A 15,445-nucleotide genomic window follows, 5' to 3' on the forward strand; every position below is an offset into this window, starting at 1 on the left:
GGTAATCGTGTGCCACATTCGCATCCATTTTGCCAGTTTCCGCTTGTTTGTCATCCTTTTTGCGGTCTCGACTTGTCGCTGGCTTTAGCTACCGCTCCGCTGATCCTACTCCTGTGGCAACAACCCAACGCTGTTGCCTTTCATATGATTGCGGCTTTTGCATATTTCTCATGAATACAATTTGCACACACTCACCGCAAGTCGGGGATGAAATATGCGTGGATGCTTGCAGCTCACAGCTCCTCTAGAGGAGTATGTTCTCAGGGGTTGTGTGTCGCTGAAGCCCCAACATCCTTACATCCTAACTCACGTTGTGGCAGTCTGCCACAGCCTATGGTTACTTTCGGTATGTGCAGAATTTAGTTGTCAACCTTGATTCTGGCCAATATATTGAGTCGCATTGACGATAAATTTATGTTTTCAAGAGGTGTGTTTTGCCAGAAGTGTGGGCAGATTTTGAAGGAATGTGAAGGAATTATTGATAAAGGGTATACCAAAGCACAAAAGGAATATGAAAGTTTGCTTTAAATTGTATATCTTTGCCTTCGATTTTTGGGGTTTAATTTTTGAGGAAACATATAAAATATTCCAAGTTTTACCCTGAATAACTAACGATATGTACAGTTCGAACACCTCTTAAAAGTTAAAACCATTAATCCAATACACCTGGCAATGTTTAGCCTGTGGTACTGCATAGTTCTGACTATGTTTACCTTGCAGTACGGTTTGTATCCGTCCCACCACAGTCGCATCTTTAGCAAACTTAAAGAGCGGGTCCCAGACTCTAAGCTTCCCACATGGAAACCAAAACAGAGAAACATTGCGAAATCGCTTTGAGGCCCCCCAACGGGCACCCCAGCCACCCTCCGCACCAGAAGGCAAACAGCGAGCACGTGTATTTGCCGCATGCTGATTGGCCAACGGCTTTCGCTTTTCGTTTCCGCAGAGAGGCGGCCAGCAGTCAGCCGACGAAGACGACAACAGGCAGCAAGCATAAGAGAGCGTGCTAAGAGAGCGAAAGCCAGTTAATGGCCAAACAAGGAATGATTATAAGAGGTGAGGCATGCTCATGTCAGCTTTATGTGCATTTTATTGAACTTTTGAATATTTATCTTGGAATGCTTCAATGTGTGCACCTTTTGAAGGTACACAAAGTCAATATTTTGACAGTTTTTTATGTCCATTTCAGACACACTTCAGCGTGTCCACATTTTTCAGTTACGAAATTATCAATTTTTAAATTACTTAAACTACTAAAAATATAATTTATTTTACTATATTATTGAGTTAAATTTATATTTTATTAATCATTTTATGCTTGGATATTTTAGTTTACTTTAAGGAGTTCCAGCAGATTCATCTTATATTTAGATATACCCTTTCATTTGTTTCAAAAACAGAAAACAAAACAAAAACAGAGACTGCCGAAGAGAGACCACACCTCACTATTTTTCTGGCTACAAATACACCATGGAAACACAAACAGGTTTTCCCAGCGTCAGAGAGAAACAGACACGCCACAGAGAACACAGACAGGCACCCTGTATAAGCTTTCGGTGCTTGGGCACTCTTGCCGCTGCCGACATAGAGTCAGTTTTGGGTGGTTCGGTGTTCATCGTGGTTGTATCCGACACATACTGGCGTTTACGATTTTTACGCACTGTCCGCTCAGTTCTGGCGTCGCACTGAAAAACGAAATTGTGTTTCTGTTTCTGTTTCTTGCATACCGGTTGCTTCACACTCGTTTCGGGTAGTTTATTGTGTTGACTGAACAATTCAGACGGTTCTAACGCATTGTAAAATATTTCGGTTTACCAGCGAATAATACAAGTAATTTTCCATTCAATATTTTAATAATAAAATCAGGCAGGGCTCCATGTCTCTCCCCCTCATTTCGAATTATTGGTTCTTATTGCTGCGCGTTCGATGCATTCTGGAAAACGGGTTTTACGGCATTCTCTGCATCTGCATTTGACTTGGGTTGCTCTGTCGGTTTGTCCGACTGTTTGAGGTTTTTGTTCGTGACGAAAGTGAAGTTCTCTCCGCGATCATAATCTAAGCATTTCCGTTACGGCAACGACTTGTAGGATATGCAAATAAAGAGCGTAAAGCAAAACTGGCGAAAATTTACTTAATATTCAAATAGAATATAACAAGAAAAAGCTACCAAAGCCGAACAAAAAACAAACTAAGAGCCAAACATAGCAACAAGTCGGCGCCAGTTGGACAACTCTCTCAGAGCCCCCGAAAAGGTACGGGGAAAAAAGCGTCGCGTCTTCATCGGCGTCCGTTTCCAAGAATTGGCAGTTAATTTTTAAAATCACCTCCAAACCAAGCAAACATCAGAGAAGAAAAAGAAAGAGAACCGCACCGAAAAAAAGCCGTAGGTGTTACACCTGCGTCTGTGTGTGTGTGCGAGTGGCAGTGTTTGTGTGTGATAACTGTGAAACTATATACCTGACGAGCAGCGGCTGTGACATTCGAGAACTGTTCGAACGCATAGAAATGGAAAGTTTTGCAGAGAACTGCAAAAAAAAATAACAAAAAGATTTTGCAGATCGCAGCTAAAAAACTGATTACGCGACGCGTTCTAGATACATTCTGGGCCTGCAATGCAGATCTCTATAGAGATCTAAATTCTACATACAATATATATGCATTTGTGTGTTTGTGCTGCTGAGTTGAATGTGTGCCAAAAAAAAAGATACGAAATATTGAAAACCAAAAATGAAAACTAGCGCCGCGCCGCCATAGTCGTGTGTTTATTATTTTTATAAATTATTGCACAACAAAAACAGATGAAAATGTATTGTTTGATTCAGCAGCCAGCTTTTATATGTTTCTGGTGAAATGCATCCCAAAGATACACAGTGCCACCGAAGCGACAGGCACAACGCATAATCAACGATAAATTTCTGGGCAATGACAAAATTGCCACTAACTTTAGTTTCTCGCTTCGTTTATCGCTCTCCCTTCTCCTTTGTGTCTGCTCGATTGATCATTAATTTCTGTGTGTCTGCTGGCTAAAGATACAGAAAATATACTCTGGGGAAAGAACTTTCAAGGTTAGTCGTTCTTGTGGCTGGATTATGGATTATGGATTAGAGAGCTTAGTCTAATGATCCCCAATGACGACCTGGCAAACAAACAAATAAACTCAGAAGAATGTTGGAAAATATTTCCCCAAAAAAAAGTAAAATCCTCCCTATCCCCTGTCGTTTTTGGTTTGGCAATCGTTTCATGTTGGGCCATAGATTTATGTTGTATCTGAATGTTGTTGAGGTGCGTTCTATGGGTCAGAGGAGAGCGAACGGGGGAACGCCGAGAGGCACACAGGCTGAGTGGCCGCCCCGCTGCTATTTATATCACACATACGCGCGGGGTTGGCTCTCCTCGCACCAAATGTATCTTATAGATACAGGCAAAAAGTTTTGCATCGCACACAGGCAAGCACCCTGGCACCCAGGCAGTCAGCCAGCCAGCCAGCCGTCTCCTCTCCGCATCTCTCCCGCGCTTCGGGATGTTGCTGTTGGAATATCTGTCTGGGGCTGTCTGCCCCATAAATATATGGCAACGACAATGGCGAGACACAGAACTCAGAACTGTGATGACGATCGCGGATCGCGGATCGCGGACAAAGCAGAGATGTTCTCTTCACTCTCTTTGCCTTGCCTCGCGCCGCATCTAAGGGGCAGTAGCAAGTTGCCTTTCCCGGCAGTTAGTTTCCTTCGAAATCGAAAACAAGATTGATGCTTTGGTCATGCCACAACCGGACCCACAGATCTCCTCGGAAGAAGGAGGAGTAGCAGCTACAGGAGACAACGCAGCTGGTCCGGTCCGTCTTTTTAGCCATCTTTTTCTTCGTTTGGAATTTTGTTTAATTGCTGCTTTGTGTCTGTTTATTGGGCAGTTGGCTAAAAAAATACATGGCGCGAAACATACTATCCAGGCAGATATTTTTCTTTTAAGTTTTCCCGCTCTTTGCATTTTCCAAAAAGTGCGCAACATTTTTGCGAATAAAATATCAGCCTGCGCGACCAGTTTCGTTTTTCTTTCTTCGTCTACCCCCACTTCCCCAGAGTAACTTGCATAATCTGACACTGCAGCAGCAGCAACAACAGCAACAGCTTGCGGCAAGTGCAGCTTCGTTGGAGGCTGCGGCTGCGGCTGCGCAGTAAATATTTTCAGTTTCAGGCATGACAAAAGCTTCGTAGCGATTCGCTTGATTCGCTGCTACGTAATTGCCAAGTACTAAACTTGAAAAACTGCAACAAAAAAATCAAAAGAAATAAAAGATGCAAGAAGAAATGAAAGAAAATAATACCCTGCAATAGCAATAGGTTTTGATGACAGTCGTGAAACTTGAAATACGAGAACTTAATTTTCCCATAGGAACCATAGACATAGTCCAACAAAGACCTAGCAGTGCCAAATCATAAATATATTAATGCTATACAAATTTATAACAAAATTCGATTTCGTTGCCAAACATTTCACACAAAGTGTAGTGCCCTGACAGCTCTTGTAGGGTATCATAAAATTGCAGCTGACTTTTCAGTTGTGCTTTGTTTTGTGGCCATCTCGCTCTTGCTCAGGCAGCCAAAGAGGAATAGTTATGCCCCTTTCTATCCACAACTTTGTCTCATTCTCTCGCTCTCTCTCTGTCTTTTTCTCGCTTTGTGCATGCAAGAACCGGAAAGGAAGTGAGCGTGTAAGTTACCAAGACTTTGACTTCGACTTGGACTCGACTTCGTGTCGAGTGGAGTCGTTTCGAGTAGAGCCCATGGAAACCGGTTCCCCATCTCTTGGGCTTGAATGCTTCTTGGAAGCACGTCGTCGTCAGCAGCCTCGCGAGTCATTCACTTGCAGGGCGATACGGGTTTCTAATTGTTGTTGTTGTGTTTGCTGCCGTTGCTGCGCAGTCGCTGTTGCAGTCACTGCTGCAGTTGCCATGGCCTGCCGTTGATAGTGCGGGCGAAAGAACAAAACGGAATCGAAAGAACTGCAGCTCGATGCAGAAGCATGAGAGAGGCAGAAAGAGAGAGAATGAGACAGCGAAGCAGATAGTTTGTACGTAAACCAGAAGACAGAAGAATCCGAAAAGAGTCATGCGTTGAGTTGGGGGAGGGCACGGTGGCTTATCGAGGGGGCAAAGCACTGCGGTTCGTGGAGGGAGGGCAGAACTGCTGATCGTAGACTCTGGCAAACACTATGTTTCGTGGAGGGAGGGCCGCACTGAGGTTCGTGGCGGGTGGTGGATAGCTAGGGCAGTGCAGGGCAGCGGCTGGTGGTTCCATGGTGGGTGTTAAGTGCACTGCAATGCACTGCTGCTGCTGACTCGCTCTGTCTGTCTCGCTTGCTCCTTTTTGTAGATAGATCAACGCATGTGCAGCCCGCTTTGGAGGTACTTGAACCTTATTGTTCATGCATGTGCATGTACACACATCTACGTGAGTGTAGTTGTGTGCCACAAAATGGCGTCGAGACTAGAACTAGTACCTTCAGCTACCAGCATTGGATGATGTATGGCTGTGGGCGAAGGCTGGCACATTGAACTCTCCACAATTGCAGCAGCAAACTGGAACAAGACAAAGGAAACTTTGGCAAGAATTTAAGGGATTTCAAAGGGATAAAACACAAAACTACATTCATTAATGCCCCAAAGAGTTGGTTCTAACTTTTAAAGAGCATTCCAAGCCAACAATTTATCTATTCAGCAGCGTCTATTAGAGTATCTTTTAGGGTCAAGCGCCCCTAATCCCCATGTGAATGTAAGGTCTGACCTTAAACCGGAGCTGATTTACGTCGCTCCCCGAAAAGTGTCAACTGCTGCTGCTGTCCCAGCCTCAACCCAATGCCCTCCATTCTCAGGCGTCGGCATCAGCTGGTGGCAATTTGAACTCAATCGACACTCAAATTGATAACTTAATGCGAGACAGAAAACAACAAACAGTGGAGAGAGACAGAGAGAGTGTCGTTGAGACTTTTAAAAAGTTGACTTCAGCATATTTATGCATTGGAGACGGGGAACCAGACTCACCAGGCACCAGGCAATCCGTGAAGACGCCACAAAAAGCCAAAAAGGAGGCAGATAAACAAACGAAGCAACAACTGAAGGCGGTTATTTCTTGGTGTTTTTAGTGTGGTTGCTGTGTGCTGTCGCTGTTGCGCTTTGGCTGCCTTGTCATTTACACGCGTAAACGTCCGTGACCCTCTGGCCTGGCTTTGAACTGACTTCAGATTTCAGTGGCAGCCTCAGAGAGAGGCTGCAAAACAAAGACAACCGAAGAAGAGCCAGATAGACACATAAAGAGATAGAGATAAGCGACTGAGAGGGAGAGAGAGTGAAACAGATATTGGCAAAAAGAGAGAGATGAAGGAGGTGGATAATAACCAGCTGTTTATTTTAAGTTTCAGTTTTCGGCAGCAGACTTAATCAAAACATCGCAAAACTCGTACAGAGTACAGTGAAACATCGGTAAAAGAGACCTGCAAATGCCTTATTTAAGCTATTTAACTGCTCTTTTGTGCCTGCCAGAAATCCTCAATTGATTTCAATTAAAGTGCAGACCAAAAATAAATGCCACATACAAATAAAATTACGAATTCAATTCAAGCAAACAGCGACACCACGTGTGGGTAGACGTGGTAAACGAAGTCTACCAATTCATGCTTACATACATACATACATACATACATACATCATATGTACATACATACATAAATATGTAAATATGTACGTACATCCATTGATACCTTTGGTTCAGCGGGGTGTCATCGCAGGCAGAGCTGTGTCTAGTCAAATGTTGAGTCAGATTCGTGATTAGCATTTGGGGCTTCCAATGAATTCAAAAGCTGACTCAAAATCAGCGACTTAATGACTCACTTTAATAGATTTATAGATGGATCGATGGACGACGTTTGATTACACAAAGCTCAAACTCCAGCTACAACAATGCCTTTCTACTTTTCTAAACTATTAAAGCATTATTTTCTCTCTTCTCCACTTGCAGTGAGACAGCACCAGACCACACCGCACCGCACCGTAAATTGCCAGTGAATGTGAATGGGGCAGATTTCATAATAAAACGCAAGAGAAAAGCGCCTAAAGAATCGCTGCTACAACTGACGCAATTCAATTTGCTGAACATCGGGGCACCGCAAGCTCATAAATTGGGATTAAGCAAGAGCTTGGGGAGAGCCCAGAGCGCGTGGAGACCGTGCAGAGCGTCGCGGAGCGGACCGCAGAGGGAGAACCTCAGAAACATAGCAAATCAATCACAGAGCGAGCGTTCGTCGCCCCCCCAGCAATTTGCATGAGCCAAAGCAAAATCATTATCCAGCAGCAACAACAGCAGCAGAATCAGCAGCAGAAACCTCAGATACAGCCTCAACAGCAACAGCAACAGCCAAAGCGTCGGCCAAGTGGCGTTTTGTGGCAATTGCGCCATCAGCTGCACAAGCGTAGCACGAGGAAGATGAAAACCATCTCATGATACTACAAGTGGTCCGAATCGGTGCTATTGAACTATCTGAGAATGCCATCGACACCGTACGATCTGGTGCAGGACGATCAGGATCTGCGTGTGCCCCTACACGCCGAGCAGGCCTTCTTCCATGGCATCACATTTCAGGCAAAGGTGAGTCCCATTTCTAGTTCTTTCTCTAGAATTGTGTTTTTCTGGGAACTCTTGAGACAAGTGTTTGTGCTATCTTTACGACCATCGTTTGAAGCGTTTTTTCTTTAATGGTTTCTCTTAAATTTTAATGCAATTCGATGACTAAGAAAAAGTCTCAGAGTATCAATAAATGTTTGAAATATTTGCTGAGGGCGATAAAATTAGTTAAAATAAATTTAAAAAGACATTCGGGAGTAGCTGTGGGCTTCTATTTCTGACTATACTTAGTAGAAAAGTCATAAAATTGTCTATACATTCCACAAATTTAGCCATCAGCTGGGAGCCTTAAAGCCATCTTTCAAATGGTAATTTGTGACCAATACGATTCAGTGTCAATTAAGATACAAATATATGGTAGATACATATTTATTTAGCATTAAAGAATTGCTTGCTTTGGGATCTACTTACGTGGAATTTATTTGGGTGCTTCAGCTGCTGGAATCCTCTTCAATAAACAGCTGAACATTCTTCATTAAATATTTGCGCACTGGAGTTTCTGTTGCATTAATCGTGGAAGATACGAGCATGCTGTGTCTGAAATTAAATAAATACTCATTGATACAACCACAATAGACTAAATGCAAATATTTCATGATTTGGGAAAATCCTCTTTATATTCTCTCTCTACATTTAATTAAGCTGCACTTTGTTCGAATTTATTTGTAGGACTTGGGCGCATAAACTGTTCTAAATAATTCTGGAAATGCAATTAAATATTTGTGACATTTTTTATGCCAGAGAGCAGGGCTTCATAACCAATTGTGCAGCTGTTGCGGTTGTTGAACTTGTGTGTAGATTGTATATAGATTTATTATGAATATACACTTGAAGGGGGTATGTTGATTTTGATCAGGTGATGCAGTGGAGGATACTATCATTTTTCGAGAGAAAACATACAGAAAATGCCTAGATAGTACTTTTTTCCATACATTCTTCTGTAGCTATGGTGTTGATGGATCTGTAAGTGTATCTAAAGCTTCTGTATAGAAAACCGCAACTGCTGCGAGTTTCCACGAGTTTCCACGAGTTAACAGTCGGCAAGCAACAAAAGCAGCAAAGAGTTAGTCAACTGTCACAACTCCAAACTCTCAAACGCTCGTGATGTATGTACGAATATGTAGTTCTTCTTTACACGCAGTGGGGAAAATTGTAAACAAATTTACCATTTCCATACGAGTGTGTGTTGTGGTTGTGTGTGTATCGTGTTCAATTATTCAGCATCGTATTTTGAGCATTTGTTTAGTTTTGTGTGCGTATTTTTTTTCTCTTCTCTGACGTTGTTGTTTCGGTTTCGTTTTCGGCTCTTGTTTATTATTTTTGTTCAATGTGTGGAAATTGTTTGCGTGCCAAACTCTGCTCAATATTGTTGTTGCTGTTGCTGTTGCTGTTGTTTTTGTTGCTGTCTTTGCTGTTCTTTTGCTTCCGAATTTGATTTGATCAGTTACATGCGGTTGACCAAAATTTCAATTAATTTTACCTGCAAGATTGATGAGCTCTGGCAACAGGCTGTGGCAACTTAAACTCTGTTGGGGCAAAAACCTCGTGTGTTGTGGCAACTTCATGATTGCCTGGCCATTGACTTTGCCTTTTTTACATGCTCAATCTTGTATGCAAATGATTCGAACAAAACATTAGTCGCATCATTCTCACGTACGAGTACGACTACGAGTGTCGTCTCCTATCTCTGGTTACATTGTCTCTATGGCATTTTGCATACTTGATTTCTTTGTGTGGCACTGGCAAGGCATTGCACTTGCCGCGCGGAGTTGCCATTGGAGTTGCAACTGCAATTAAATTCACTCAATTCTGTATGCCAAATTATAGAGGGGAACTCCAAATTGTTGGAGTTTTTGCAGCTTGAAGTTTTCTTTAACTTTTCTTTCCGCTGCACTCCAGCAGCATGCACGTGCTGCAGTTTTTCTCCACACCCCCAATCCATTCAAAACTTCAATGTTATTTGCATATTTCCATAAACAAAAACAGCACACAATCCAACGAAAACAAAACACACAAAAAATGCAGAAAGATGAAGTTTTGGTAGCCAAAAGTGTTAATACCCTAGAATACCCTATAAAGATAATGCCTGGCACTCTGTCATACTCTCTCTTTGTTAGGGTATGCAAACGTTTTGCACTTTGTTATGCTTTTGCAGCTCGTTCTTTTTTTTTGGTTTCGCTTTGTTTGTGCTTTTGCTTCAGCTGCAGCATCAGCGTTTGTTTGTTTTTGCTTTTCGGTTGGGTCTCACTTTTGGCGAAAAAGAAACAACGGTGGATACCGTTACCTACCGATGCTGCTGCTGCTGCTGCTATATGGTTGGCTGGCCTAACCCAAATACGAATACGAATACGAGAATTCGATTCTCAGTATGAGGAGCAGCAGAAGGGACTGTCCCGTTTTTGTGCATTGTCAGCGTCGAATCCCCTGCCACCCAGCTGATTCATCTGACAGGCCAAAGAGAGAGAGAGAGAGAGAGCGTGTCCAGAATTATGGGTATTATGAGTCACTGGATCTTCGATTGGGGACTTAATTTCCAAAAGTGTGTGTCCTGATGCCCCACTAAAACCTGACACCTGGTTGGGCTTCCTGCCATCTACCGGGCTTCCTGCTCCCCCTACTCCTCCCGACTTCTCCTGCTTAGATTAATTGAATTTCACGCTTTGATTTCGCGAATTGCCTTGCCGACTGCCGCTTGCCATCAGCGCCAACATCGCGACCGCCTCTGGGCCCTGCCGCATAAATCTTTCAAAAGGTGCATAAATTATTCGCTCACGCACATTGCCTGGCGCCTACGGTGCTTTATTTTTTCTCTCACACTTTATTTTTTGGTATATTTTTTTGGTTATGTTTTGCGCCTGGCAACACTGCGTATGCTTAACGCGGGAGCTTAGTGCCTGAATTCGTTTTGCTATTCGTGGCGGTTTTCGGGGTGCCAGCGGCAGCTCTATCAAATATTTATGTGATTGCATCCGATTCAAGTCGATTTATTTTGGCTTAACAACTTCCGACTGCCAGCCGTCTGGCGTATGGGGAATTTATCTTCCCAGAGTTCATCAATTATTTCAAAGAAATTTAGGATTTTCCAACTATCTATATGTCGGGTTAAGTTTCAGGTGCTCCATTCAACGTTCGTTTCGTTTTGTGGCAAACTTTATTGAGTGGTAAAGTTCGGGTTGCCTTGCAGTGGCTGTGGCTCTTCTTTGTGTCCTTTTTCCTTTTTTTCGTTGCTTTAATTTTCAATCAAATATCAATTTCCGTACTTTTTCTCACATTTATTTTAACCCCATGTTAATTATCATGTCTGATTCCACCCGCTGCTGCCGATGCTGCTGCTTTTCCCATTTACAATATTATTTTCCATTATGTCTGTTTTTATTTATGAGAAATTATTTATTTTTGGCCGCCGAGCACTACGCGCGCTACGCTCGGGGTAAAATTAATTATTATTTACAAAATAATATTAATTAAGGCGAAGGTGAAGCGCATGTGTTCCAATTTTCCACGCACAGAACCACACAAGAATATCGAGATGAAAAATAAAGAAAATGCGGACCGGTACGGGCTGGTCCACACACATAAAAATATTAAAAAACAAATAAAAACGGAGACGGACGGCCACATGCCTTGAGTCCACGTGCTACGCATGTGTGTGTGCCTTGGATTTTCCTACACTCTCCGTGCTACCTTCTTGTGTGTGTGTGTGTTTGCCCCATTTTCCATTTCGCAAAATTATGAATGTGGTTCATGCGGCGTATGCGCCCCATGCTATTTCGTTCCCTGCTCTCCTCGGGCATTGTGTTTATCTAAGGAGAAAAGTCTGAGACGGCGTAGGCGATGGCACATGCAGACATCGTTTTGTTTCAGGACCTACTCGTATATCAATTTCAATTATCTGGCATTTCCTTTGGTCTTTTTGGACGTCGCAGGAGAGAGCATTTCAAAAGCATTTTGGCCATATATAAATTATTGGCAAAACGACAAAAGGCAGACAGAAAAGGACAACGCCCACGAGTTGGAAAGTACGTCCCATAAAGGATTATGCGGCCGGCAATTTAACTTGGGTTCATGGTTCTCGTTCTCGTTCTCGTTCTCGTTTTTGTGTGACGGGGCTTCTGGTCCTGGCTTTTATCAGCCGCAACTGACACCAGCAGACGGCGGCGGCTCGGCAGCAAGAACCAGAAGCAGGATCGGACGAGGGGCGTGAAAAATGAGTCATAAAATGCAAATAAAAACTCAACAGTCCTCAAGTTTTTCCTGCTTCATGCTGTGTGTATGACTGTCTGTTTCCGCTGTACAACCACAAAAAAATTCTCTCTTAAAGAGTTTTCGTTTGGTGGCGAAAGATATGTTTTGGTTTTTCCTTGTTTTGCTTAACCTTTTGCTTAAAGTTCAATTTGATCGTTAATTTCTGCTAGATAGAAGCTCGTGTGCCGTTTCGTCTGGTTTGCATGAGAATAATTACACACGCCTCACTGCCAGCCGCCTGGCTAGTCTTTATGGCCCACAATTTGTTCTGGACAATGCACGGATCATCATTTTGGTGGTACTTCGGTGGCCCGTCCGCTTCCCATATTCATTCGATATAAAGTACAATCAATTTTTAATGTTATGGCAACAGGCTTCGCCGCTCCTCCTCCACCCGAGTCACCCTTTGGCCTTTTGGCTGCTTGCTGCTCTCCATCGATTTTGTGGCTGGCGAATAATAAAATTTTGCAATATTTCCAGTTACTTGAAAGTGTAATAAAAATAATGGAAAAATGATGCTCCGCTCTGCTTTTGCCTTCCAAAATTGAATCATTTGCTGTGGCCTGGGAGTTTTCATATTCATTGCAAATTATCAGCTAAATGCTTTTATGGCTTGCTTCCGGTTCAGAGTTCAGCACTCCAGCACGAAGGATACTACTCGATGTATGTGTGTGTGAGGAAATGGCTTCCATTTGGCAGTCAATGACTGACTTGGGGATTTACATCGGATTGAGATGCTTTGGGGTCTGGCACTCTGAGGTAACTCATTTTTACATCTACCAATTCCGCTCTGTGCACAAAGCTCCTGCGGCGTTTGCAGTTCGTTTTGATTATTAGAGATTCATTCCGCTTATTTGCGTGCTGATTGGTTCTTGGCCGGGCTAATCGATTTTTTCTTTGATTCTGTTGCCTCTGCTGCTTTGGTTCTTGCCACTCCGCTGTGGCAGCGCTTTCCCCGCTGTATCAATACCAACAAAGTTTGCTTTGCACTCCAAATGAATTCCAGCAGAAAGATGAAGTGTCAGTCGCCCATCTACCGACATAATTCCCGTCTCTAGTCGCGTTTAATGTGTGTCAAGTGCGACATTAATGCTGGCCGTCAAGGATTAAGTGGCCATTACTTGTCCAAGGCTTATGGGACTTTGGTTTCTGGCTTCCTTTTCTGTCGGCTATCGGCCAGCTCATTCATTGATGATTCATTCCCGTTCGGTGAGGCATTACTGTGGCACATGCTCTGGTGCTACACTCTCACCGCTGCTCATTTATTATCTTTGTATTACACAATTTGCTGTTGCAAATTGGTTCGCATTTCGCAATTACACCTGGCGCAGCTGCCGCAAACAAGTTTCCTCCACCCCCCCTTGATCAATGTGCAATGAGTCAGGCTGCAAGCAGGCGCGCAGGCTCACAAGACCGCACTCTCACCTCACCCACTCTCTGGCAATGCATGCCCCCTGCTACACCCAAAATGGGAAACGCAAGCAAATGTGTGTTTGTGTTTGTGGGGGTGCTTAGCGAAGCGCTCAATTGCGGAAGTTGCATGCGGCAGCTGCTGTGGCACGCTCTAAACAAAAACACACATCGACGCGACCCTTTCCCAGGCCACTGTCGATGCTCGCTGACAGCTGTCCACTGCCTGACTGGGCTTGGCCATAACCAAAAACAAATTCACAAAAATTGCTTTAAGTGGAACGACTGTTGTACTCTTTAGGCTACAATAGCTGGCAGGTTTCTTATAGATACAATTACCGACAAAAGAGTAAATTCTAGAGATGTGGTAGGATCGATCATAACAAAATGATAATACCCTCAATAAAAACAGCCACAAAACTGTCTATCTGTTGCTGCTTTTATTTTTAATGACCAGGAGTCTCCGCTGCGATCGCTGATCATTTTTTTTTTGGTTTGTTTGCCCGCCAATTTTCCCATTGAAAACAAATCGAAAAGGGTTCGCAAAAAGCTCAAAAAAACTCGTTAACTGCCGCTGTGCCGCTCACGTTTCGGTTTGGTTCATTGGCAACGAAAAAAAGATGAAAAAATTATCTGTGCAGCAGCATCAAAAGCGCCGGGAGCCCGTCTAATCAGTGACAGCCCTGGATGGGAGCCACCGAAAAAAAAGATTGAAAATAGAAAAGAAATGAAACGAACGAGAAAAAAGCAATGCAATTGAATTCATTTTCCTATGCAATCTTTCACAGTTTCCCTGGGCTCTTTGACTTTGACTATTTGGTTCCCTTATCTCTGCACAGTCGACTGGCAACTGTCGACGGTTAGTCGGTGCAGCTGCCACAGCTACTGGCTGCTGTCGTTTGCTGTCAAGTGCAATTATGTGCCACCATTCACAGCGACCTTTGACATTGCCGCCAGAGAGCGGCACACACACAAAGCGACTGGGTGACAGGCCAGAGATAGTAGCAGTCTTGCGACTCAATGAATAGAAAGAGGGACTACAAAGAAGGGTCTCAGTCTCATCTCCCATTGGCATTCACTTTAAATAAACTTTTTCGTTTTAATAATTAGTTGATGGCAGCAAAAAGCGACACACAAGTGCTACTGTTTTCAGGGCCAGAGCATGTTTAATTGGCCAACGACTCAGTGACGTCATTGTGGCACATATACCACCCATAAATATATACACATTTACCTTTTAATATACATATTCTTGGGGGCATTTTCTTTGGTTTGAATTATATATTTTAATTTCTATTTATTCTTGGCCCAAAATTTGGCTGTTGTGATGGCTTTTGTTCTGAAATTAATTTGTAGCCGAAAACACAATCAACGAAAAGCAACAACAACAAAAAAATAAAATTAAATTGTTTGAGCAGCCGCGTGGGCGTGACCCTAACCTTCGGCGTGGATATCCCAGTTCGAGACGGTGCTCTGTCTATACTTTAATGAAAATCTGTGGTCATCTATTGCGTAGACATTAATTAAACACTTTGACTGACGGCCGCAGCATCCTCTTGCTCTCAGGGCTTAGTGGTCCATAGATTCAATTGACATTCCGTGTAGGAACTTTTCACCTGCCAAAGATGAAGAGGAGAGGAGGAGCTGGCCGATTTTCAATTAAATTTATTTTGCCCCCATTGAGCTTTCCGCACTACGTGAGTCTTTGACCAAATGGCAAGTGATTTGCATTTTTGGCCAGGCTGAGGCCCAGCCCGGCCGAGTGGCACACTACTCAGGACGGGGGCCGCCGCATGTGAAGTTAAAAGTTATTGGGCCATAAATAACGCTCTGCCAAATTCTAAACAAACATTTCCCCGACACCCTGTCGACTGTGAAAGTTTTTCCCTCCACGCCCCACTTGATGCTGAGTTCGGCTTCGACTGCTGGCGCTGGCGCTGGCGCAGGTGACTCCTTCCCCTTTTGTATTTTCTTTTTTGTGTGTGTGTGTGTGTGGGGGGGGGGGGGGGGGGGGGGAAGGGGGCGCGTGTTTTTTTGGTTTCGCCGCTGCCCGTTGATAAAAAGAAAAAAAACACACCCCGCGCCCTTTGTGTACCCAAAATGTTTTTATTTTT

General features: G+C 43.5%; 1 protein-coding gene across 2 annotated transcripts in view; it reads left to right on the forward strand.

The window, feature by feature from the left end:
• The first annotated feature begins 1,582 nt into the window (after window positions 1-1,582).
• Window positions 1,583-15,445, forward strand: part of LOC117580285 (capon-like protein) — a 51,179-nt gene continuing 37,316 nt past the window's right edge. The window contains exons 1-2 of one of the 2 annotated variants that reach the window (XM_034266759.1): window positions 1,583-1,830; window positions 7,014-7,640. In XM_034266759.1, the coding sequence (XP_034122650.1) occupies window positions 7,539-7,640 (102 nt within the window). In that variant the 5' untranslated portion in view covers window positions 1,583-1,830; window positions 7,014-7,538. The remainder of the gene's footprint in view (window positions 1,831-7,013; window positions 7,641-15,445) is intronic. The other variant, XM_034266761.1, reaches the window with a different exon arrangement.

Source organism: Drosophila guanche, unplaced genomic scaffold (genome assembly GCF_900245975.1).
Source record: "Drosophila guanche unplaced genomic scaffold, DGUA_6, whole genome shotgun sequence".
NCBI lineage: Eukaryota > Metazoa > Arthropoda > Insecta > Diptera > Drosophilidae > Drosophila > Drosophila guanche.